Source organism: Osmerus mordax, chromosome 13 (assembly GCF_038355195.1).
Source record: "Osmerus mordax isolate fOsmMor3 chromosome 13, fOsmMor3.pri, whole genome shotgun sequence".
In the NCBI taxonomy this organism is placed as follows: Eukaryota; Metazoa; Chordata; class Actinopteri; order Osmeriformes; family Osmeridae; genus Osmerus; species Osmerus mordax.
The window spans coordinates 13,853,870-13,881,178 of NC_090062.1; the positions used below are offsets into that span (position 1 = coordinate 13,853,870).

The 27,309-nt window shown below is 40.8% G+C and overlaps 1 protein-coding gene across 1 annotated transcript; it reads left to right on the forward strand.

Annotated features, from left to right (window-relative positions):
• Positions 1 to 6,393: 6,393 nt before the first annotated feature.
• slco3a1b (solute carrier organic anion transporter family member 3A1b) lies at positions 6,394 to 20,300 on the forward strand. The gene is made up of 10 exons (XM_067249345.1): positions 6,394 to 6,564; positions 8,781 to 9,240; positions 17,356 to 17,454; positions 17,586 to 17,858; positions 18,110 to 18,274; positions 18,574 to 18,772; positions 18,976 to 19,111; positions 19,356 to 19,528; positions 19,725 to 19,789; positions 19,924 to 20,300. The coding sequence occupies exons 1-10, from the start codon at positions 6,409 to 6,411 to the stop codon at positions 20,298 to 20,300; spliced, it is 2,103 nt and encodes a 700-aa protein (XP_067105446.1). The 5' UTR covers positions 6,394 to 6,408.
• Positions 20,301 to 27,309: the final 7,009 nt, after the last annotated feature.

A 27,309-nucleotide genomic window follows, 5' to 3' on the forward strand; every position in this document is an offset into this window, starting at 1 on the left:
AATGTTACACGGTGCGATACAATGGAAAATTATTAGCTTTTTTAATAGTACATATAGTATATGAATAAAAAGGAAAAATAAAATGTAAAAGACACTGGCTTTTAGTTTGACCTAACTGGTGGTGCATCAAGCTGAAAGATTAGGCTGTTTACTGAAACATTTAATAACCAACCAATGTGGCTTCAATATGCTGTCACATAGATCAGGCCTTTGCTGCCATAGCCTGTCTTGAGCACTATAATGCCCAGGACAAGTACAGAAAAATCATCTACACACAAGAAAGTAAAAGGTATCATAAACCACTTGAAGTTTAATTTTGAATATTGTTTATGAAGTAGATTATTCTAAATTCAATGCTATTTCCTATTTCATTTTACAATTTTCTATCCCATTTTATTTTAAATTATCCTTTGATAGAGGAAGTTGAGCTAGTTTAAACTAGTATGTCAGTACAAATAAAAAATCTCTATCATGCAAGCATGCCGTGGAAAACATTAGCAAGCTAAGGGTGCATGTTAAGATGCTGCAGGAGCCGTCAGGCAAATGAGAGCCTACAATGGAATGCATGACACACATAGCCGCCCAGTAGGTACTGCTGAGATAGCAATAGGGTTTATTCATGGAGAAAGGACACAGTAAATTTTGTCTGTCAAAGATATCTTAGAGCCTGGGAGAAAATCAATCCAGTTAGGTAGAGTGGTGGTAATTTCTTTGGCTCTATATTTGCAGTCTCACAAATGAATCCAAAACATTAGACTGGCACTTATAGAGGAGGTGGTTCTGGCAAGAAGACAATGTTCTGCATTGATCTTTGTTTGTACTATGCAATGGATTGGTGTTGTATGGCTTTTAAAAGTGACCCATTATGGGATGTCTAGATGAGTGTATTTTATTCTTGTGGGAGATCTTGTAATCAACGTTTGAACACAATTTTACATCTGTGGTATAAGACCAAGCTCAAGGCTATAGATCTCAGATCTCTCTTCTTTCTCCTCATCTAAGATCATTAGTTTGAAGAAATATTTAGGTTGCAATGTGTCCACATGTTTTTCATGAAAACAGTAGTCATTGGCTGAGGAGTACCAATCTGTGACTAACCAGACACGTTTAGTGATTGTTTAGTGATGTTCTGTGAACAAAACATATACTAGATACATATTCAATATGTAAACAGTCAAAATTACATTAGAGACTAAATACATTTTACATACAGTAATTCTGTCAACTGAAAAGAATGGGGAGCTGCATATTATGCTGAGTTCTGGCTTCACTGAATAGACTATTGATCATCTACATATCCTGCTTGGTAGCAAAAAACAATCAATAACATTTCTTTGTTTGCTGAAGATCAGGATGAATGCTGTATGACCTTGCATGCAGCAATCATGTCCTCCTATCCTTCTTATGACTAGACCTCAAGCTATTTATAGATTGTTTGACATTTAATACATTCCCCCCAAAAATGCACCATGCATTGTATCTGAACTATGTGAATATTAGCTCTCACCAGTTTAAATAATCTGTCTTCGATCCATTCCCTCTATATCAGTGAGGGAGGCACTACATTTGGGCTTTAAATCACCCCGGGCACTCTCAGTGAGGAATGGGTGGTCTTTCTGCTGAGTCCACAGTTTGGACTGATAGATTCTGCTTGCTTCAGATGGTATTGAATTAGTACTGATAGACCCCTTGAAGTGTGCTGAAGCTATTTTAGCCAACACAAAAAGCCATGGGATAAGACTAATATGACCTTGGCCTTCTTCGTGCAGTTTATAGTAAAATTTTTAGTTTTACTATGCATTTAACTGCTTGCCGTTTTGGTGTGCTCAGAGTACACAACAACTGTACCTCTGCATCACTGCGGTTTTCATTTGTTCTACATGACAAGACTTGGTCTGTAATGCAACACACTATTCTGTTCATGCATCCACACCACTTCACAAGATTGTTTGGTGGTGTCAGACAAAAAAATAATAATTTCCACACATTTGGAAAAAAGAAATGCACGAATTTCCTAAGTACAGATACAGATTTAATGTTTTTGCCTTTGTTTTATGCAGCGTGTGAATATATATAGTTGCGTGTGTAAATTCTTCTTTAATCAAATACAAGATAAGAAATATGATAAGAGAGCAGTGAAAAGTTCCCAAGTCGCTTGTCTACATTGTGAACAGGGTTCATAATAAAGATTGTCTTCATGTAAAATGTCCAGTTGATTCACATCAACAAAAGGTAGAGGTGGGGGCTATAACAGGTGCCAACTGTTTCATTTTTAATAATCTCTAACAGCTAAGCCATAAGAGTTATGTTACCCATGAAATGCAGTTACACAACACTAACTCTGGAGAAAGTGAGAGTTTCCCAAGTGCCTTTTGTAGTGGGAGTGGCGGGTCTTTCACAGGATGCATTTTCTGTTGTAAAGCTTTGGGATAACTGAGGGAAGTACAGGAGCTACCCCACAGACACCCGAATGCTGGACCGGTCTAATGCCTGTTTGAGTTAGCACCACTGCACATACACACACACAAATTCACACCACTGTTAATTTCATAAACAAAAACTGCCCGAAAATATTAACCAATGCCCTACTTTCAGTAAAGATGATTATCACAAAAATGAGAAAAAGTCTTGAGTCTGTTAAATTATTATATGTAAACATTGTTAGCTAACCCAGTACATTTTGTACTGAAATACTGTACTGATGGGTGATATTTTGGAAACTTTTTTTAAAAACTACTAAAAGACGACATGATTGTAGTCCAAAGAGTAAGACTATAAAACTGAATCACTGCACTACTGTCTTTTTTATCCTGATTGTGAAGGAGGAATACTCATAGAATTGGATGTAACAGTAGCTTTTCTGAGGTCATCGTCTGACATCATAAAGATTAGTCATATCTGTAGTTTCAAAAAACAGGGTTTGTTCCAAATGGTATCTGTGGGCCTAATGAACCACATTTTGACACTATTAACTCAACTTTCAGCCTTTTGCGGATTGTAATATACAGCATTGTTCTTTCCTCAATATGACAGACCACATATTTCTAAGGTCTGTACAGATAATCCTTTAACTATTATGATTATGTGAAGCATGCAAACAAAAATTAAGACCTACAGTATTCTCATAAAGATAACATTTATCAAATGTAACCTCTTACTGCAGTTTATTATGTATGTATGATAAACTCCATGCAGTGTGGAGTTGAAATGCATTATAAAATTATTAATTAAAATGAATTGAAAACACAAATATTTACATCTGTAATTGTGAGTTGTGTGAAGCTAATGCTTTAAAGAGCAAAATATGAATGACAAATAGAGCCCATATCAAATACTCCATCTACTGTACTTTCCCAAAATAAATTGCGTAACAACCTGACCCTGTAATGTGAGCTCATCTTTGAACTGATGTGGAGACTATTTCCCAGCACTTCATGTGGCTTGCATCATGTTGACATATCCTGCCCTGCAGGTGAAAGTGCTGCTCTGTTGCGCTGCATCATGTAATGCCTGGGGCCAATCTGCAAACCTGGCTGTACACTACTACATGAACATTGCAGTGCACCCATGCAATAACTCTTCAACCACATGGTGTAACTATACAACCAATGCTTGTGCTGCATCGCCAACTTAATGCTATAGCTGCATATACGTATGCATATATAGGGAGTCAGTATACATATGCATATATAGGGAGTCAGGTGGCTGAGCGGTTAGGGATTTAGGCTAGTAATCAGAAGGTTGCCGGTTTGATTCCCGGCTGTGCTCAATGTGTCCTGGGGCAAGGCACTTCACCCTACTAACCTGCTAACCTTGTCTTCCTGTCCTGTGTACCCCCTTGTCATGTTTGTGTATTAGAAACTGCAAGTGCGCCCCTCCCTCATTGTCTTACTGGGTTAAAGACGTAATGTTTTTCTTGAAGCTAGAAAAAATAGAATACACACTTTGGAAAACCTCACAAGCTTTTAAAAAAACGTGGAAGCCATTTTTTGATTTCTATGACTCCTTACAGGAACCCCTTGACAATGATTAGGTAAGGCCCATAGTTTGGACATGCACATCTTGGTAGAGTAGTGTTCTCCCACCCCCCACCCCTCTCTCTCTCTCTCTCTCTCTCTCTCTCTCTCTCTCTCTTTCTCTCTTAAAATATGTACACATTTCTTTCTTTTTTTGTATGAATGTCTGAATCAATAGGCAGTGCACTGCTCATAACCAGTGAACCTGTGGGTGGACTGGGGGTGGGTGGGTTGAGGGGCTTGGGTGGCCTGAGGAGGGTAAGTGGGTGGGAGGGGTATTTGACACTTTTTTGTTATACATTCCATGTACCTGTACTCATGTTTAATCATTGGAAAATCAATTTTAAAAAAATGAAAAAAAGAAACTGCAAGTGGCAGCTCCGATCTAAGACGGATTCGAGAGACCGCAGATAGAGTGCGGCTAGTTTGGTTTGTTATATGTTTTAGATCAACACTTGTATTATTGTTTTTGTTGATTTTATGTAAAGCACTTTGAGCTGCAATTCTTGTATGAAAGGTGCTATATAAATAAAGTCTTACTTACTTACTTACTTGCCTCGGGGGTAATGTCCCTGTACTTACTGTAAGTCGCTCTGGATAAGAGCGTCTGCTAAATGACTAAATGTAAATATACAGATACATGCAGAACTTTCTTTTTTCACCTTTGGGGGGGCTTTCTTTTATATCGAAGGGTTAGTATGTAGTGTTCAATATCAAAGATCAAAGAACGTGTAGCCCACCATTTGATATTGGGGGTCAATATTTAATTCTCAGTGGTAACTACTGTACCAAGGGTGAAATAAGCTGTTATCATGAATGCAAAAAAAAAAGTGCTCAAACAAACGCTTTTGAATTTCATGGCTGTTTAAGTATTGAGTTGAATGCTCAATATTTGCAATTGGAAGCCATGGTATTTCCAATCTATATACCGGTATTTAATTTCATTCTGACTGAGTTGTTCTCAAACCAATTAAAGCACAACATAATATGTGTTTAGATGGGGAAAAAATGGGACAAGCCATAAAGTAACACAGCTGCCGAGTCATGCACCAGGAGGTCCCTGGGGCAGACGGAGGGAGCAAGTTGCCTCTAGTCCAAGGCTTCTGGAGTACTTGCAGCTGTCAGATAGTGAGCAAAGATAAGAAACATTGAGCAGCCGGCTGTACACTGATGACTCACAGAAAGCCAGACACGGCCAGACTCCTAGTCTAACTGATACATGGACAAGCTCTCCAGTCAGTTTAAATACACAGTATGGGCAGTCACAAATACCACACACACACACAGTGTACACTCACACACTGAAGTGGGGACCCCACTGTATCTGACAGTTAACTGTAGCATGTCAAAAGGATGTTAGTAACAGCAGGTACCACAGCACCAAGTACCTGTTACTATTCACTTCACTGGAAGAAGGAAGCATGGTCAATGGTTTACTACTGGTTATACTGCAGGGGGCATGGTGGATAGATAATAGCCAACATATGCATTTGTATGCAAAGATTATTTAGCTATACAGACTGCTAGGTTTTCGAGTTACAGAATGGAATTCAATTAAGTCAATCAGAAAAATTTGCTACGTACATCCATAATTGTATAAGTCAGTGCTATCCTGTTGAATGTGTGTGCGTGCGTGTGTGTGTGCGGGACATATACAATGATATGTTAAATATATGTTAAACGGTGCTGTGGGCTATGAATGCATATGTTTATGTATTTTAAACACGTGTTGCACAAAAATCCCCACTATATTTATATAACATATTTGGTTTCCAATATACAGCAATAGACACATAACCTTCAAATGACAGAGAAAAAGACAACCTCAGACAGTGATACAGAAAGGGGAGGGAGGGAAAGAGAGAGAGACAGAGAGACAGAGAGAGAGAGAGGTTGTATTTTGGTGCAGGTTACATAGCCACACAGAGATGTGTACGTAGTAAGCTACGCTCAACACGCATGGTTTATCTAAAGAACATACAGACAGCTTTGGAACACATGGACGTCGACCGTCATTGTCAAGCCGTACTACGCGAAAATGATCTAATAATCGTCGTTGTTAAAAAAAATATAGTCAGTGTCGATACTCCGGAGAAAACAATGTCCTTCAATGTTGCGTCTAGTCGGGGGCGTTCATTTGCTAGACTTTGATCGATGTTTAAAGGCCGCCGGGACTAACAGCAACACCGGCTTTATAAAAATTTACTGTCGTTGAGACACTATGTTTTATGCTGAGTGGACATAGCAGTATTAACCAGCTAGACCGGCTGTTGGCAAAGATTTGTACCTCCTGCAGTCTAGGTTATTTCCCGTTGCAAATGGTCATCTTCAGACTGGATCCGTCGAGATCCCTGCCGCCAAACACCACCGGAGCTTAAACCATTACAAAAGGATGCAGGTGAAAAATCAGATATGCACAGAGAGGAGTACCGAAGACCCCGAGCAAGATGACAACCAGAAAAAGACGTCATGTTTTTCAAACATAAAAATATTTTTGGTGTCGGAATGTGCGCTTATGTTAGCGCAGGGCACGGTTGGAGCGTATCTGGTAAGTTATTTTCTCTAAGAACGCGGTCGAACGTCTGAACCTTCTACTGAATCAGAAGCTGAAAATCGTTTTGTGGTGAAACTGGTAGGCTATATCAGGTCAATTGCAACGGTCCTCGCCACACTGGTAGGCTATGCGTAACGGTATTGTGCCGGCCCTGGGGCAGTGATTCTGTTGATATTAGCCTTGCAATCACATTATAGAGTGGCGAGCCATTGGTTACAATTGCCCCTGAGGATCATCACTAGCCTACCTATTGATTTATGGAAGCATACGCATTTCTAGACTACATGCACCAATTCCCACCAGCACGACAAAATGCCCGTCACAACAGTCGGGTTGTTAGTTGTGTAGAGTCAAAATAAAAATGCGTATTTTGGTGGGCCCACGAAACGAAAATTACAAATCCCCTAGGCCCTTGAGGTATGACAGGTGATTTCCTAATGCTGCATTCAATAGGTTTCCTCGGGCCTAGCACTACAGACTGCATCCAGACAAACTAGGCTACATCCGTTATAGTTAGTTCAATACTAGATATGTATTATTGTTTTATTCCGTTGCTGACAAAAGACCCTTCCCTCAATTGCGTTATATTAAAATGGAGATGGCAGTAATGTATTATGACACATTTGTTGGCTGTAGTGCAAGTGCTTAGTGCGCAATCAATAGTTTGCCCTCCTGTCTAAGTCCCTAACCACAACATCTATTGATGTGTTTTTGCCGCGACTAGGTAGATATTTGAATAAAGAGGAGTTGACTAAACGATAAAACTGGATAAGTAGTATTCTGGAATAGTTAAAGTGCATAGGCTATTGTCATGTTGTTTGCCAGTTCAACTAGTTGCAATAAGCATTTTGCATACAATTTAGGTATTACACAGATGTTCCTTTGTAATGATACTCCCATGGCCTGCATCCTTTTTTTATATGTGACGACGGATTTGTTCATAAAAATATAAATCGCTCCCATGGCCAGCCTGTTAATGAGCTGTGTAAAATGCTGTCTAGACAGATTTGGTGGCCCAGCACCCCAACAGCAGACTGCTGAGACAGTAAAACTTGAGCAGCCCCTAAACAAACATAATTATAGGCATTTATTCATCCACAATGGCCACATGTTGCTGGCATAGTTCAGAAGTAAGGCTGCTTTTTATTTATAGAGGTTTTCAGTGATTTTATTTGTAGGATAAATCAATAATAATTTTCTTCAAAGCTATTTGTGAACATCTCATGGTTTACATAAAAATAAGTGTAGATTATACGCACTGTTGCGGCATTTGAGCCACTTGAATGGAAGCCATAGTATTTTCAATATATATATTTAAATATTATTTGAATATATTTGAATGTTATATACATTCCGATGCATACTGCACTGTCAGAATACAGTCTTTGACCTGAGTTGACAGTGGAGGTTAACACATAATTAATGTAAAAAAAGAACTGCTTCAGTGGTGTAGGCCACATACTTCCCTACAAGCTGGCATGAGGGGTTGGGTGGTAGGGAGGAAGGGAACTAGGGACGGAGGGGGGATATTTGAATGCAGCTATCCCTGCAGAGCAGCACAGTTATGCCCTCAACAGGTTGCAGTTCTTGATACGGGTTCTAAGGAGGGATGCAGATGGTGATGTTGTCAGCTATCTCTTCCCATTCCAGGGTTGCGAGCCACTAGATCGTCAATCTCTTCAGAGATTTGCTTGGCATCAGAAAAGAGGCTGCTCGCCAGTACAATTTGAGGACATTCTCAGGCCCTGGAAAACAATGTATGTTGTGTATTAGTTGATAGACAGGAATCTAACATCAAGTGTTGAGAATGTTTAACAAAGTCCCCTCTCACCGGTCATGATCATCCGATGCTTCATGACAGAGATAAGACAGCCTATTATTATTGTGTGTTTGACTGTATTTAATGTTGACCACTCCATCTTAGACACTATAGTGGTTCACAGGGGTCAGATAGCCGAGCGGTTAGGGAATTGGGCTATTAATCAGAAGGTTGCCGGTTCGATTCCCAGCCGTGCTAATTAAGTTGCGTCCTTGGGCAAGGCACTTCACCCTACTTGCCTCGGGGGGGAATATCCCTGTACTTACTGTAAGTCGCTCTAGATAAGAGCGTCTGCTAAATGACTAAATGTAAATGTACTTACTGTAAGTCGCTCTAGATAAGAGCGTCTGCTAAATGACTAAATGTACATGTTCACTGTGCTTTCTTCCAGGTCAGCGTCCTGACCACGCTCGAGCGTCGCTTCAACCTTCAAAGCGCCGACGTTGGGGTCATCGCCAGCAGCTTCGAGATCGGTAACCTGGCCCTCATTCTATTCGTCAGCTACTTCGGGGCTAAGGCCCACCGGCCACGGCTGATTGGCTGCGGGGGAATCGTGATGGCACTGGGGGCGTTGCTGTCGGCGCTGCCGGAGTTTCTGACCCACCAGTACGAGTACGAGGCCGGGGATTCGTGGCATGCGGAGGACGGCCGAGATGTGTGTTCCAACGTATCTAGGACTGAGGCTAGAGACTCAGGCTTCCTGTGTGGGAACAGATCCAACACCAACATGATGTACCTGCTCCTCATAGGAGCCCAGGTGCTGCTGGGCATTGGGGCCACACCGGTTCAGCCCCTGGGCGTGTCCTATATTGACGACCATGTCCGCAGGAAAGACTCCTCACTGTATATAGGTGAGTGGCCATATTGTGACACCTTGGAGGCGATGCTGTCTCTACGTAGAATGCGAGTAGACAATTCACATTCAGGCATTTTATTCTCAGTCGGAGTGTTTGCCGATTATAGCCTCATCCAGTAGTAGACTGGTTGTCAATTCAGGCACATTTCCTTATCTTCCACACAGACTTAACTTAACTATGCAAGGTGGAGTGACTTATTATGGTCTGGCTCACTTTGTAGTTTTAATGAGTTAATTCTAATTCTGCTCACTGTCCACTCCCCTGAATGTGAATTGTCACTAGCTAACATTAACATGCGTCACAGCCGTCACACCTTGGATCAATGCCACTCTAGGTTGTAGTCCTACACTTAATTATACAATAAATGGTCCAGATATTGAAAGTTTGAAATACCTTAGTGTTAAGACAAAGTAGGCATTCTGTAGGCTTTATTTAGTAGGGTCCTGATCAGTGTTCTGCAGGATTGGTCACAGTGGGGCTAAAACTGCACTGGCATCACACAACAGAGGCAATTCCAAGATGACAGATAGGGACTGCTGACTGGGCAAATACTCACTTCCTTCTCTCCCTCGGTCTGAGTTAGATGCAGGCCCAAGAACAGGTGACAAAAGGGAAATGTGCAACTTTACTGGTGAGGTGAATGCTGAAGGGGCCAATCGTTAGATAAAAGATACAGCCCTGCTAAATTAAATTCAAAACCAATCTTTCAATAACAAGTTTTCTTTCTGTCTATCGGCAGAATGGAATGTTCTTACACTACATTAACCAGGTCTCTCTCTATCCCAAACTACCATGGCACTCTCAGAGAGAAACCAGAAATGTCTGGCAGTCCTTATAGCTCCCAAGCTCCTTGACCTTGCCTGACATCCTTGAAACTCTCATCTCCTCAAAGGCAGCGTCAGAAATAGCAGGAAATGATGATCATGGTAGTGACGATATCGGCTCTGGCTTGTGAGTGTGCTGTGACAGACTATGAGGCCTGGAGGAAGAGAGAAATGTTGCCATCTAGATGTCATTGAAATATTTCTGTCTCACAAGGTCAGAAGCACAGAACGGCTCGACCATGAGCTTTAAGTATTACTTCATCACAGCTGTTATTTGTAATTTTCTTTTTGTTAATTTCTCTGTTTTAGACAGATTTGTACTAGCATAGCTGGTACAGAGATTCATTAACCTACAGATTGTGTTGCGGAACCAAAATATCATACTATGACATTTGATATTAACGTCTGAAAATGAAACTAACTATATGGCTAGAGGTTTCACTAAATAAGCTACTTCGATTTGCCATCTGTACTATATTTGTGTTGATATTCAAAGCTGCTGTTTAATATGTTACTGTTTGTAGGAAAAACCAGGGAGGTAATATTGTCATATTAGTAATTAGGAGGAGGTGTAAGAGGATGAATAGAATAGTGAAGTTGTTGATGCAGTATTCTAAAGGTGACAGTTATTGAGCTGTCCTGGATTTCCACTGCTTAGAATGCAATGGCTGTTTCTGCAGTGGAGAAGAAGAAGAAAAAAAGGCAACAGCTTGTCTGCCCTTCGCAGCAGTTTGGATAGCCTTACCTTTGCTCGTGATCTCAGGCCATCTCTAGTGGTTGGCTGCTAGATAGCCCAAGCCTCTTGGCCCACTGGCCTGGAGGGCCAGAGCCCCATGTACTGTACATACAGTAGCTACTCGGGTTCTCTCTGAGAGAAGGGGGAGGAAGAGAAGGAAGAGGGCTTACCCAAGCTCTCCTCCCACATTTCCGTTTGTCACTCCAGATGCCTGACGTTCAGTAGTCTCCATGGTCGTTGCGTATCATAGGACGTTTTTTTAAATTCACTTTATCATAAGTGCGATTCTTCTTGCGTCATGGGGCTAATTGAAAATGTGTGTTGATACATTCACGTAATTTAGAATCTCCTTGACTACCAATTAATGTATAAAATATAACGATAATGCATATATTATAACGACTATGTGACCAAATAAGGGACTTAAAGGGAATGTATTATTTTTTTGTAAAAGAAGAAACACGTAACGCTGGTGTCCTATATCTGTCTTTTGTCCACATGCCTTCCTGTCCTGACTGTATAATGGCTTTACCAGTCTAAAGGAAATAGTTCCTTTGACTTGAATCCTTCAGGCTCTGTGCTTGACAGTAACAGATAGTCTTATTATACTTTTCTTTCTTCCGACTGTCTTCTTTTTAAGCTCTAGGCATGTTTATCGCCATGGTTACCTCCCACAGTGCTCCGAGCTTCCCATTGTGACTGCGTAACTGCATGAATCCGCTGTTGTTTCGCTATACTGTATTTCTGTTATGTCTCCCTGACTGTCTCTAGCACTATTAGGAGCGGGCAACGTGAGAGGCAGAATCCCCCCACTGTTAAAACCACTAAATAATGGAATGTGACAGAGAGCAGTTAAGAGTTGTTTAGTAAACATGCACACAGATTATTAAATATTGAAGTTACTGTTCTCTGTAGGTTGCAAACAGACCCAACAGGGATCTTTACCGACACACAGTAACACATACAGTATGTTTGCTGTTTCAAAGTATTTTTCTGTAAGTACTAGGAAAGGGATATTGATCTTAATCTCTATATGTCTGTGTGTTTATGCTTTAGTCAGTATGTTGATAGTGTTTCTAGCCCTTTAAACCAATTGCAACGATAATATGGCATGTTACAGAAAAAGGATAACTAGTTTTCAGTTGTAGTTTTCCGTTGTTGACTAAAATGCAACAAACTGGACTGGAATTGGCTTATTGATTCATGTCTGGACTTGAATGATACCCTGTTGCTAAGAGGCAACCATCTCTGTAATGTTTCCATTATTCAACGTATCTCTTAACATTGTGCTCTACTGTATGGTGAGCTGAATGAATTTGAAACAGATCATCTTTCACAGAAACAGCAAAAAAAAAGAAAGAATCACAAGTTAACCTTTGAATGTACATTTTTGGACTGTATCCAACAATAACACTGCTATTTTTGGCTCACACATATCTTTACATCATTCCACATCGTTACAGTTTGACTGTAGGATGGGTGTAATGGTGCACACTGTTCTTTCCTTGCGTGTAGAAGCCGAGCTTATTGAGTTTCTTGAACGACTTTCAAAAGGCATCCGTTTTACTCAATTACCCCTGAAACAGCAGTGCTTTTAGTCCAGCCTGAGTATTCCCAAAGTCACACTGGCTGATTGCAAGTGTTGGAGGATACTATCATGCTACAATAGGTCCTGTGGGCCAACTCGGTACCAGGGTCGCCATTAGGCTGCTTGCCCCTCATTGGGTGTTCCATTCATAATGTGTGCAGTGAAGTGGTATGGGCTTCAAGTTTAATGTCCACCACACTGAAATGTTTTCACTACATTTGAGTTATGGCTCATCTCATGTAGGACAACAAAGGTTGGTCAGGCCTGCTGATTCAGCAGGCTGTGTCCATTCCCATCAGCTAGGGGTAAGGGGGAGAAGGGGATTTTATTTGTGCCCCTTTTGGGACTGCCTTTGCCAAGATAAAAACAGCCAGTGATTAAGTTGTGCCACACCTCACCCAGAGTAGGCAATTATTCATGCGTTGGTGATGTAATGAGGTAGAATAGGTCCATTCCTTTTGACCTTCCTTCTGCCGCATTCATTACCGCTGGATTGTGTTAAAGGACACGTTATAACAAGAAAAGGTTATTCTATCTACTTGCTGGTGGAACGCTAGGTGTTTGGTCATCGTTTCTGTAGAGTAAACGTGATTAGTTTTTTTTTATTGCCGGGCTTTAGACTTCCCAGTGTGGTTCACCTGCAGTATATAGTAGGGCAACTGCACCGTCTCCAGCTGAGGCTTTCATGAGACGTACAATGCATACCTACCCTAACCTTTATGACTTGGGTTGAGGCGCTCCCTGGTCTGGTTCTCTCTGTTTTACCTGTGCCCCCCCCACCCAGGGTGCTGGTTAAATCGTATTTTCAGTGTGGCTAGTGGCCTCTATTGAACCTCCATGTGCTGAAGAGCTGTCAGGTTCACTCTCTGAGTCATCCGCTTAAGGACCGCATCCCTACCTGTCATTTTAAACTGCCAGACAGGCACAGATAGTGCTGGGAGAGTTTTACATGGACAGCTGAGCCTCAGAAGCACTAAGCCCTAGTGGAGGTTTTCAGTGCAGCTCTAGCAGATAGGCTCATCCAGTATTTCTTGTTCAAGGTTTGTATCAAAGCCTGGAAGTTTAATTTCTTGGCATAGAGGAATGTGCTTGCTACATATTTTTTATTGAAATATCGCACACATGCTATGCTGAACTGTTCATTATGTGTATGTTAGAACAGTTTGTTCTGGTTCGCATCTCATTAAAATACGTTTTACAACAATGTTTTTTCTCCTTCATTTTAGCCAAGATAACCCAGAGAGGTGCATGGCATTAAAGGAAGAAAAGGAAAAAAACTACAGAGGTTTTATTAGAAACAAAAGCAATCTATTTCCTGCATAAGGAACAATGCAAGGTCATTCAAGATATTTTATGAGGCGTGTTATACGTGTCTCAAGCAGACTGGAGCCCTGAGTGGCCTATTTTTGCACCTGCATAGCAAAAGAAAGGGACATTAGAGAGATCTGCTCAAGGAGATGGCTGCTGCAGGGTCTTATGTCACACGTCAACGCACATCACTGGTAAAAGACTGATCTTTTTCTTTTGCGGGTGCAAGCATTTACTTTGGGTGTCACATTTTTATTATTCAGCCTTTTGTTGGCAGGCAGTGGTATTTTTTGTCTTTTTGGTGGTTTAACTCTTGACTGACCACATATTTTCCAGTAGGCCTACTTTGTATAACATTGTTAAAATTAACACTTAAACGAATGCATTCATTTAACAAATGCTTTAATCCATAGCAACACATGGGGGATTTGAATCTACGACTTTTTGGTCTGGAGTCAAACACTCCACCACTAAGCTATACCTATCCCCACGCCTGAAGGATTACTATATACAGTTATGTATTACTGTATATTATCTTAAACTATAGTATCATCATCATTTAATGTATTCAATGCTATAAAAGTAATGTTGCCTGTATTGGACTTAGAGAAAACAGTGCTCAGCACAATGGCTGTGTTATTGACCTCTCTCCTGGTTTGGGAGCAGCAGTCAAGTGCCGTTGCCTTGAAGCCATTGCAGCACAGTCTCTAAGGAATAGGCTCAAATGTACCAACTGTTACAATGGGCAATTGGACAGCTTACAAATATTCACGGGACCGACACTCAAAGGCTGCCGGACATGTTTTGCAAGGCTTGTCTGTCTCTCACCGCACCAAAGAAGCCACCATGAAGCTAACAGACTCTACATTGTTTGTGCTTATTGCCACTATTAATGTTGTCAGCTATACTTCGAGGCTTAGACAGTGTTCTACAATTGAAGGAGAGTCAAAATAACTAAACTACTGTATTTTGAATGGGTAAAGCTATAGGTGTGGGAAGATGTAAGACCTACACAATTTCCTGTGTTGTTTTTTACATCCATACCTGAAGCTTAAGGCCACTCCCAAGAATATTTCTTAAAGAAAGAAGGTTCAAGAAGCAAAACAGCCTGAGGTTAAGTAAGGGATAATGCCCTACGAGGTGTCCAATATCACCTGTTATGCCATGGTCTGGGTGAATACTCGATTCTGATTGGCTGCAGGCGTGTCCATTATCGGGTGATAACGGACACCTACTACGTCATTGCAGCAAAACTGTCTTTTCACCGTTCTAAATTATTGCGCTGGCTACATATATGAGCCTGTACAAAGTGCCTGAAATAAGTAACCTTAACAACAGGGACGGACTCAAAGCTAGTAGAATTATCAGAGTTTGCCAACGTTAAAAAACGTTAGATTTCTATTGCAAAACACCTGAAAACATAAATTAATGTTTGTAAAAAAAAATCGTTGGCAAGTGACCATGGTATAAGCGGGATAAGGCCTCCGCGGAAGCAACCATCGTCCATTATCAGGTGATATTGGACACCTCGTCGGGCATTATCCCCGACCCTTACACATGATATGAATGGCTGAAGTACATAATTGAAATATAAATTTCTGACTGGAAAAAAAATATTTCAAACTGGAAAAGATTTACAACCGCATCACACGTGTTTGTATACTAAAAGTGTGTGTGTCTGGTCGACTGAATGGCCTTGCTTGTGCGCGTGTGTTTGTGTTTGAATTGACCCTCTGAGAGGCAACGCTGGAGCAGATTGGCTGGTGCCATGCCAGTGGGCACAGACCCTGGCGAAAGGCTGGCACTGGGTTCCCTACAATGCATACCCAGCCTTTTTCCTGTCCCCTGATACTAACTCAGCATGCGTCAATAGCTTTTTTCAAAGGCTCATAATCTGTTTGGGAGGTAGAGAGGTCAGCTGTCAGCCATGAGCTGGGCTGACAGCTGTAAGTTTGTCTCTGTGCAGTGAAAGTGGGGTCAGCTGCATTGATCAGTGTCTTTATAGTTCAAATTACAGTTTATTAGAATCTTTAAATCAAACATGTTAATCTATCTATCTTGATGTTGACTTGCATCTGTGATAATGCCTGTATCCTATCCTCACATTTTTATGCAATCATTGCGCTTCCTTTTTTGTGGCTTATTTTATGCACGTGACATATCGATGTTATCATTCCCTTACACCCTGCCTCATCACATTCTAAATAGCTTCCCTGCACAACCATTTAAATTATGAAGAAATCATTCAGCTTGTCACAGCAGGGCATTTAATACCCCTCTCAAACCTCATTCTAAAGCCTAGGAACATATAAACGCATTAAAACATGAAGTGAACTGTACAGACTAAATTAATTAATACTAAAATGTGTTTTTAGTTCTGTTGTGTTTGGAGATCACTCATCTTTAAAGGTCAATTTACGCTTGGAATATAAGTAAAAGTAGTCTAAATATAAGTAGATAAAGGTCAACATTATTTTGTATATTTTTATTTGACAAAAATGTATGTGGGTTATTGTCATAGTGTTTGTATTTCACATCATCGCTGGGTTTTTGGCCCTGCATTTTGTCATACCTCTTTTACTTCACACTTGCTAGCTGGTTAGCCTCCAGGGTGGTGCAGATGAAATTGCTCTACAGAGCTCCTTTGGCAGCCACCATTCACCCCTGCTGTGCCTGGCCCAATGGCACAGTTCTAGCTTATTATGAGCAGCCGGTGGGGCTGGTTTGGGCTGCTAGCTCTCTACTAATGCCTAGCTATCCTCCTGCTCCTCAGCATGGCTAACCTAGTTTCAGTGAGATAGGCCCGGGACTGGAGCACTGATTTAATAAGCCGCCATCTATTCAGTGGGTTTATGGGAAACCTCTCGGTTGTGGGCCTGTCAGCTGGTGTGTGGACTGAGAGGGCCACCCCACCATTCCAGCTAGCCTAGCTGTGGACTGGGAGAGCCATCCCACCGTTCCAGCTAACCTAGCTGTGGACTGGGAGAGCCCCCCCACCGTTCCAGCTAGCCTAGCTGCGCTACGTTAAGGCTGCATCTCTCAGCATTTCTCCCAGCCCTCTTCTCTGATTACTTTTGCACAGAGAGCCCATTTCCTGATTGATTATTTATGGTCATAATAGATAATGCCATCTAGACGAATGACCCAATGGCACTAATGCAGTACAAAGGCCAATGTATTACAGTGATGATGAATAAATCAGTTATTGTAAGGTGATATGAAATTCCCTCACGTAAGGAATTCTTTGATAGGCATTTACTCTTATGTCATCTTGATTGCAGTGGGGAAAATATGTTATGATTCAGACATTCTGAGAAATCTCTTACTCATCATTGGCTGGCAAACGTCACTGTTTTTGTCCATACTTAAAGAGAACACGAGGCAGTGTAATGCTGCCCCCTTGTGGGAAGTTGTTGAACCTGGCTGGCTCAGACTTGGCTTTTGAAATTCAATACCATGTAGCCGATACATTTCCATTGGATTATCCATGAACTCTAGCAGTGCAATCTCCATGCTCTATACAATGTGAGCTATATAGTTTGTATCTTCACACTCTTAATGTATATGTTATGTAGGTTACATAACGGGCAGCAAGTTTGGATTATGACGTTACAATTGGACTTGATGTGACAAATCTTTGCATTTTGTTCCAGGTATTGTTTTTTCAACTCTAGTTTTTGGACCAGCGTGTGGTTTCATCTTAGGGTCCCTCTGTACCAAAGTCTATGTGGATGCCGTCTTTATTGACACAAGTGAGTATACACCCCCCTTTAGCTTTAAATACTACAGTTCTTTAGTACATTTTTCTTTTTGAGAGTAAAAAATGCTTCCCTCCTGTGTGTGACTTAAAGAGCAGTCCTGTGTTTCCTTCCCGTCTCCCCAGGTAAGCTGGACATCACCCCAGAAGACCCTCGCTGGATCGGGGCCTGGTGGGGGGGTTTCCTCCTGTGCGGTGCCTTACTCTTCGTCTCGGCCCTCTTCATGTTTGGTTTCCCCCAGTCCCTGGATGAACAGGATGTGGACAGCGGGGGGGAGAGTGAGCAGGCCATGCTGCCTCCCTCCCTCACTCAGGAGTATGAAGGGGCAAAGCCCACCAATGGGGTCATGCACGGCTTTGAAGCCAACAGCGGCCTCACTGTCTGCGAGCATCTTAGAGGTGAGGGAGATAGAATTTAAAAAGAGAATTTTGCTAAATGATATACATTTCTTTCAAATGATTCGGTTGTACAGATAAGTAGATAGATGCATACTTAGGTTTAGAATGTCTGTGCAATTATTATACATTACAGTCTCTCTTTCTAACCGCTCTGTCTCCTTGCCTTGTCTTTCCATCTCCTCTTTTATTCATCTCCCTTTTTCAATATCTGCCTCCCTCTTTCTGTCTTTCTCCCTCTCAATTCACTGTAGTTATTCCACGGGTGACCAAGCACCTGCTCTCCAACCCTGTGTTCACCTGTATCACCCTGGCGGCCTGTATGGAGATTGCTGTTGTGGCAGGCTTTGCTGCCTTCCTGGGCAAATACCTAGAGCAGCAGTTTAACCTCACCACCTCCTCAGCCAATCAGCTGCTAGGTGGGTCATCCGGACACAAGTGTGGGCTCTCTGACATCATCAGCTGCACTTAACTAGTAGGACAGATTTATGGACCTCATCAACAACACTATATGGGTCACAGTCCGAATAGTGACGTGGGACGTCCTGACGAGGTGTGACACCCCTTAGTAACCTCTTACAGCATAGAAACAAGATACACAGAAGATGCACAAAAGATACACAGGGACATTGGGGCTGTTTGTGTCACACACACTTTGTATCAGTCCATAGATGCATTGCACTACATAATTAAAAGTGCACCATTAAACCCTGCGCAGGCATGACGGCCATCCCCTGCGCATGTCTGGGAATATTCCTGGGCGGCCTGCTGGTCAAAAAGCTGAACCTGTCTGCGCTTGGGGCAATCCGTATGGCCATGATGGTCAACCTGGTGTCCACTGCCTGCTACGTCTCCTTCCTGTTCCTCGGCTGTGACACAGGACCTGTCGCTGGGGTGACGGTTGCCTATGGCAACGAGTGAGTATCTCGCTGTAGTCGTTTACGAGTGGCATCTAAACATTAAGTGGGGCTTCATCATAATTCACCATAATTGGGTGTTGCTAAGCAAGGCTAGTTGTTTGGAAAGCACATGGACAAGTCGGTTTAATTTAGTTTTCTACTTATTTCATGCTTGTATATCTCCCATGTATGCAGTACATGACCTTTAACCTTCTTTCTAGGACTCTGCGCTCCTGGCAAAGGCCAGAGTCTGCCTGCATCAACAACTGCAACTGCTACACAGCCTCAGTAAGCCCTGTGTGTGGCTCGAATGGAGTCACCTACCTCTCAGCCTGCTTTGCCGGATGCATCAAGCCTGTGAGTGCACTGCCCCCTACGTGTGGAGCACAGTACAGCACCTGAATCATCGCTAGTGGTAGTAGTACTGTATTGATCCCCAAGGGGAAATTGCCACCATCTTGTTTATAATTACCCTACTCCTCAAGAACTATTGTCTGAACCAGGACCGAGAAAATGACTCTGATCTAGGTCATACAGACATGAGATCTGAAGGAGTCACACTACTGTATGTGATCATACCTCTGTGTCTTCTCCTTCACAGAACCTGACCGGCTGCGCATGCATCTCCAGCATCAGTGAAGAGGCTGTGGCTCTGCCCGGGAAGTGCCCCAGTCCAGGGTGTCAGCAAGCATTCCTCACCTTCCTTTGCGTCATCTGTGTGTGTAGTATGATCGGAGCCATGGCCCAGACCCCCTCCGTGATCATCCTCATCAGGTAACTCCCTCAGAGACCAGCGACTATAAATGTGTTTTTTTTATTAATTTTTATTCTACATTATGTATTACGAATATTGTACAGTATCTGTATTTTGGCCTACTGGACATAGGGACAGTTTTGTGCCGAATATCTGCAATTAAGTTTTACTTCTTTTACCCTTATAGTTTTACGTTTCTTTTTTTTCTTTTTTCAGAACTGTGAGCCCCGAGCTTAAATCCTACGCCCTTGGAGTACTGTTTCTGCTGCTGCGGCTGCTAGGTAGGAAGGACGCGTCACTAGAATGAAGAAGATACTTGTTTTTCTGGTCATAGTTGACCAAATACAAAAAGTGCTCATCCAATGCAGTGGGATGAAGTGGGTTGATACCAATATTTTATATCCTTTGTTGTCAGGCTTTATCCCCCCTCCTCTGATTTTTGGCATGGGCATCGACTCCACCTGCCTATTCTGGAGCACAGTGTGTGGAGAAAAAGGTGCCTGCTTGCTCTATGACAACGTGGCCTACAGGCACCTCTATGTGAGTATTGCCATCGTCCTCAAATCCTCAGCTTTCATCCTCTACACCACCACCTGGCAATGTCTACGGAAAAACTACAAGAAGTACATCAAAAACAGCGAGGGTTACCTCACTCCAACTGAACTGTTTGCCTCCAACGTAACGCTGGACAACTTGGGCAAGGAGATCACCCAAAACCCAGTCAACAGGACAAAGTTTATATACAACCTGGAGGAACATGAGATGTGTGATAATATGGAGTCTGTTTTATAGTGCCAATGGGGCAGAGGGGGACTGTCGCCATGGCGTGCAATTCACTTGAAGGACCATCTTTCTTTATTATTGTCGCAATCAAAATAACATTTCGTTTTTTATCGTTATATTTTTTTATCCGCTTCATCTAAGTGCGGGTCTCCACAAGCCCAGGGAGACTGTATTGCTCAAACGTAGCATTTCGAGTCAGTGGTGGCTCATGTGAGACTTTAAATAGATTTGTAGTTTTTGTCTGTCTGGCACTGTTTGCTTTGCCATGTTTTCATGTGTCAACTAGTTATATTTCTGGATTAGGTAATTGCCATGTCCATTTTCCACAGATAAAGTATCTAATGAAACATCATTGACTACCAACAATTAGCAATAAACAAGCTCACAATTATTGTTAATTACCCATTTATCTATTTCATTTCCATTTTCATGAACGTATAGGAATGTCTTGGCACTACATAATGCTTTATCCCTTTACTATTTCATGAAGTGTAGTGTTCATGTTGTAAACATTTCACAAGTCAGACAATGGTCTGTTTTGACAGATTCCATGTTTGGACCCATTGTTTGTTTTGACAATGCTTTTAAATTCTAATATGTCGCTCACATAGTCAGTCATAGGCTGTAGTTTGAGATGTTAACAACAGTCAAGGCTGTAGTTTCAGATTTTAACTCCAGAACATGTGATATGAACGATTATTCTTTCTCCCTTTCAGAATGTTTTCCTCGGTCGAGACAAAAGCAGATTAAAAAAGAGAACCCCAGGAAAGGCGATGTTATTTTGATTTTAAAGCATGCAAGTAATGCATGTAATGAAACAATTAAGATATATTCAGTATGTCACTTGCACGGACATTGAAGAGGTTGCTGACATAATGGTCATGATGATGGTTAAATCTACATTTAGCTGTTGATAAAACCTCTAAAGTATATTTTTGACCATTCAAAAGGCTTTATAATAATGCATACTGCATTGTGACATTGACAAAACAATTACTTAATGAATAATGGTCTAATATTGACCTTTGCTCACTCTTTCATGGCATCACTAAGAGGATCATTTGAATTAGTCGTTTTCACATTAAACTTCAGATGAGCATGTGGATGGTTATGATGCTCAAGCGTTCAACAAAGTGTCCACAGTGCTTCCTTTGTTGAGATGTGTTCCTTTGTTGAGATGAGATGTGTGGTAATATTCTTACACAGCTACTTCAAGACTATATCCAGTATGGAATGAAAATTGCACATATCTTAATGTTTTCCAACTTACGTTGTAAGAATTCAATATGTTTTGCATCAAAAACATGTCTAGCTATCTACCACTGAAACATGTCATGTATTTAGCATAGCAAGATTTCTGGCAAACAATGTACACAACAGGAAGTGTATACATTATGATTTTTTATGGAACATCTTACAAAACAATAGAATGGTGCGGGGAGTACTTTTAAGTGTTACTGTAATGTAGATGGACAACATGTGACCATTCTGAACCAGTTCATTGACAAACCCTGATTAGCTGTTGTCCTGGTGATCATTGGGAATTTAGAGATGATGACTGTGTTTAGTTAAAGGAGCCTCCTATCCTCCTCACTCATCACACTAAATAGCTGTAGTGTAAATTGGCTTTAACAAATGTGGGTGCGCACACAGCTCATGGGTTACAACCAGTATCCTGATTACCTCTATGTGTTAGCGACAATAGTTGAGATGAAAACTATCTTCTATAACATATTTTCTCTGTCAGAACATTAGGGTACGTGATGAGTTGTAATTGATATTCGGACATAAAAGTATCATCGTATTTGTTCAGTTTTCTATGTACATAATTGTGCCATAAAAGTGCCAAAGTGATGCCATATAAGTGTTCTATAAGGTTCTCCTACTGAGGACATAATTCATCATGCTGGATTTTAGAAAAAGGAAATATCACACACACAGGATCTTTAGCTGTATGTAGCCTTTTTTTGTGATATCCCCAGATTTATTTGACCATATCATAAAATATATGTGTCTGTTCCAAAAGTATTGCCTATAAAATGCTGTATATTGGTCTAGAATACAATGTTATTTAGGATGTATTAATTGTTAATATGTAGGCTTTTCTACTGATGAAGTTGTCTTAATTTGAATAATTAATTTTTCATTAATGGCAAAGCTGATACCTGTTTGTTGCTTTGTTTAAAGAAAACATTTTGCTTGAAGTAAATGGCACCAATGTACAGCTACAGCGACGACTGATATAGATGAGGTCAGTTCTAGACAATAGCCTAATTAAGAAATAGCAGTACTGCACTTGTGCCTGGATATGTAGACACAACTCCGTACATCAAGGCGTGCCATATCAACTTGAGCACTGTAAAATCACTTTGCGCAAAGAAGCCAGCAACTACCATTGGCAAGTGTGAAATTGCCTGCTTACTTTTTATTCACTGCGGCAAGAGAACTGTTTCCTTCTGGCACCAATGTGCTTGAGACTTTGCCTTGTGATGAATATTAACTCTGTTGTACTCATGGCTTTTTGTAAACTTCCTTTGATCCCATTGCTTAGTTTTAATCTAGCCTTGTGGCAAAGACAGTTTTAGTTTTTGCTGACTTCTGGATATGGAAGCATGGCCTCTTCCTGTGGCACATGCATTGATTTAAGCCTTTGGTGAGCATAACCGGTGACTCTTGATTTGAGGTGAGACCCAGTGCATACCATGTTTGTAAAGGTTTATATTGATGTGTTGCCTAAAGTAGTTGATAATATACGTATATCAAGCGTGTGACACTGCAGGAAACCTTTGAAAAAGAAAGGCTTTGAAAAATGAAAATATACGTATATTTTCAAAATATTGAAAGAGATTTTTAGATATGCTCTTATGCTTCTTTTTAATTATTTTTCTCTTTTTCAAAATAAGTTTATATTAAAACATTTGTGTTATGTATATGACTTGTAAAGGATTACATGATTGTATGTTTGTTGTAAATACATTAAATACTATTTTTGTTTTTATTATGTCCTGTCGCACCATACTTATTGCCATGTTCATATGACTAAGATGCCATTACCAGGAAAGGCTCTTTGTCCGTAATTAGCTCTGACCCTCCTCTACTCAATCACCTTCTGATGTATGCTGAGATGTTTCTACTGTCCAGTAGATGGCAGTGTTCAGAAGGACTCTAGACATTTCCTATCAAAATGTCATACCAAATGTCTTCAGTATTTTCACTTCAGTTCCCCATGATAACTGGTGAATATCAGCATTTGTTTTTTTTACAGTACTAACATGAAGGCTTTTGTGGCATACCTTCAACGTAAAGTAAATACAATTATCTTTGGTGATAATACTGTGGGGATAATTTTTTTACCACTCTGAAACATCGGTAAAAGAACATTGTTTGTCCTCCTGTCTCTGGGTGAAGTCTATCATAGTGACAGTGTTTACTAGTACTGTTGTCGCTGTCAATCATTTATTCTGTCAAACAGGACAAAGGTTAATTCCATGTCCATTAAGGATGCAAGAATGAATTCAAATGCAAACATCGCCTTTTATTTTAAAAAAAAGTTACTGCTTTTTTATCATATTTTGTTTAGTTTTTTTGACAAATTTTTAAATATATTTTCATCTATTACAAATGTTAAAGCCAGGTTGACCAACACATACCATTGTAGCATCCCTTTGAGGAAACAAGAGGTCATGTTGAATATCAAGCCACAGCCCCAGTATCTGAGTGGAGAATGTGATGAGTGTTCTTGTTTCTAGAGTGCAGCCGGGTCCCATTGGGGGCACGATGCGGTGAAATGGAAAGCCGTGCCATTCCCTGTTGCACTTGATGCCGAGTGACTCTGAAAGGTTGTGTCATGTTCCTTGGCCATTGATTCGATGGCTTGGGACTTCACGACAAAAGCTTAAAACCCATGTTGCTCTCTGTGCCCTGACAGGAAAATGTGTTTTCCAGTTGTCTTCACATTGACCTAAGGACTCGGATAGAGCCTCACCTCGTTCGGTCCAAAATAACATCCTCTTCACGACCTCCCTGACCTTTACTCTGCTAAATTCTTGCCTTTACCACTGTAGCAGAACTTACGTACCTTTACCCATACAGTCATGGATGACCGGTATGTGACGATCTGTCCATTCAGATCTGAACTGACAAGGCGAGGCATTCACCCATGTACAGGGCATTATTCAAGAACTCTTCTGGTTTAGAAGTTTAGATATAGTTACATTGCACGCTATACACCACAGAATGCTTTCTTAGAAAAGATACAAATATTTCAAAGTATTCTATGGAATCAATTATCACATCATCCTAACCCTTCTTACAATATATGTGCAATGACATAGTACATACTTCTAGTGTTGTATTATGATTTGGTTGACACGTGACCTGATTTATTACAGGGTCCCCCTCATTGTTAAACTTCACACTCTCCCTCTGACAGCAGTCCAATTATTCTGTTCATGTAGAGAAGGTCTATTCAAAATTGGAGATTGTGAATTGCAAATAGTAAAGCAGCCTGTCCTTGCTCTAATCTAATAATGTGATCCATCATTTCTGAAGTGACATGTTACATCCCTGGTGCATATCCACTTCATAAAAAGTCCCTCAGAGTATTAGCACAACGTCGTTAGCATATCCATCATTAGTGCTCAAAGCTGTAAAAGTACAATTGCAGTCTAACCTCAGATGTGCATAGCCCAACTCATTGCCTTGTAAGTTCTTGTGAGTGTATTTCCTATTCACACTGCACAGTGTAACGGCAAGGCTTGTTACAGCCTTTTCGAAAGACATGTTTACTCAAACACACAAGGAAATAGAAGTCTTGGAACCAGTGGCTTGTACTGCAGAGGGTTCTGAGCGTTTGTTTGAGGAATAGCCCTCGTAGATAGACATCCATTACATTGATGAGCCCTGAGCTTCAGCATGCTGACATGCTACAACTAGATGAGGAGACACAGGACTGCCACTATTTGTACTGCTGAAGCATTTATCACACTAATTACCCCAGTGCCAACTATCTATGATCCTGTAGATCCTCATTTGGAGCTGGGGACGGGGGCAAGGGACTCCTCCCCCCTCCCCAAATGAACCAAAAGAGAAGTGCACTCCAGTCCCCCGCTTATAATTAAGTCACGACACCACCAGCTTGACAAATTGGGATGATGAATCTATGCTCTATGTATGGATATACATACATAATCAGTCAAAAAGCTGAATAGCACTCTATGTCTCTGCTGTATGGAAATCTGGCTTAGTGAAGGACAAAGATGTTTGGCTGAATGACATTTCCTCTCTCATTTGAAAACACCAGTGACAGTTGCCCCCTGTTTTCGCTATTAAAATGGAGCAGACACATAGGAGTGGATTATACGTTATATTCCTAACTACATGTAGACTGTTGCATGAACAGTCCACAAAATGAATAAAGGCTTTTAGCTTACATTTTTGGAAGTGTAAATCCAACCACTAGAGCAATGCCATTTACAGTTCTAAGCATTGGCCAGCTTTTGTAAACTGACCAGCTTCTATATGCATTGATAATATAAGTAGTAGCCTGAACATACTGTAGACACTTCAACAGTACACTATCCCAGTTTCCTTCTGGTAAATCCATTCGATTTCTGTTAGTTCTTTAAATGATTCCCATTTACTCTACAGTAAAGAAAGTGTTTTGCCTTCCTGAAATATGACGAATATTTTGAATGTGACAAAAAAGTCACAGTTAGTTTTCACCCCTGATAAATGAGGTATGTGTACTCAAACAACATTTGACTAACGTTACCAATTGTGGATAAAATGGCACGATTGCATCATCAACACTCAATGGCCAATTTTACCACCAACCTCATCATCACTGTGTATAGACCAAGACCAACGTAAATAAATCTCAATACCCATGGATTGTACTCTTGCAAGGCACAGTATTACTCTCCAACAATAACTGTTCAGACTGTTTTCATCCACCTATCTATAGATCAAGATCCACAAACTGTGAGCGAACATCTGTGGATGTGTCATATCTTCACCACAGACATTTCTATGCGTCTTTAGGTTGTGTCAGATGTTGTGAGAGCATTTACTGTACAGTATGTTGAACTATTTTTCAACTGTTTAACACACTTTCATAGTGACTTCAAGGTTAATCAAGATAACACTCTTTTTTTTCTTTTTTCTTTTCTTTTTTGTAACCCTGCATTAGAAAACCAAAACAGCGTTCCAGGGAAGACTATCCATTTACTCTGTTAATCTTGGTGTGTATTTTAGTTGCTCGATAATAAGTGTCTATGTGGGTCAATCCAATATGGGCTGTTGTCTCCCTGCCTCAGAGGCCAAAGGATAAATAGGAATTTGTAGCATGTCTAATGAGGATCCCTTTGTTGACCATGGCATGGTGGTAATCTCTATGGGTATGCATGTTGTGTCAGTGAATGCAATATTACTCAGCAAATAATTTCTTTAAAAAATATATACTGTGGGGCTACAGTACTAGTTTTCAGGGGAGACAGTTGAGACTACTACTGGTGATGCAGTAATCTGTTCAACAGGCTAGTGTTGTACTTTGTCCAGGGATTTCACTTGTTAAGATGTCCTAACCAGGATTATGTTTCATTTGTATGGCAAGTATGTTTAACATCAGTGAAAGAAACTACCTGACAGATTTAGCAATTATAGTTTTGTATTTAATGTGTCGTCTGACATAAAAATGACCGTCATACATCTGTTAATTTTATGTCTAAAAAACATCACAATATTTAAACATCTTTAGACACATGTTTTTAAATGAATGTAGCTGACATTATCCACTCATTAAAACAGTGTGGAAATGCACACTTAATGCATTCTTAATTGTACCTGCATTTTTTCAATGGACTGCTTTACCATGGTGTTGACAGTGAACTTTCATCACCACTTTAAGCTGCTCGGAAATCCATTAACACTGCCAAGTAAGTGTAATTGACATTCAGATCACACGTTAATCTCATTGACTGTCTATTAAGTTTATGCCTTCCTTCCTCTTCCAGAGTCA

Coding starts and splice junctions, on each gene's coding strand:
- slco3a1b (XM_067249345.1), top strand. CDS start 6,409: ATGCAGGTGAAAAATCAGATATGCACAGAGAGGAGTACCGAAGACCCC. Junction 6,565..8,780: donor GCACGGTTGGAGCGTATCTG/GTAAGTTATTTT, acceptor GCTTTCTTCCAG/GTCAGCGTCCTGACCACGCT. Junction 9,241..17,355: donor AGACTCCTCACTGTATATAG/GTGAGTGGCCAT, acceptor ATTTTGTTCCAG/GTATTGTTTTTTCAACTCTA.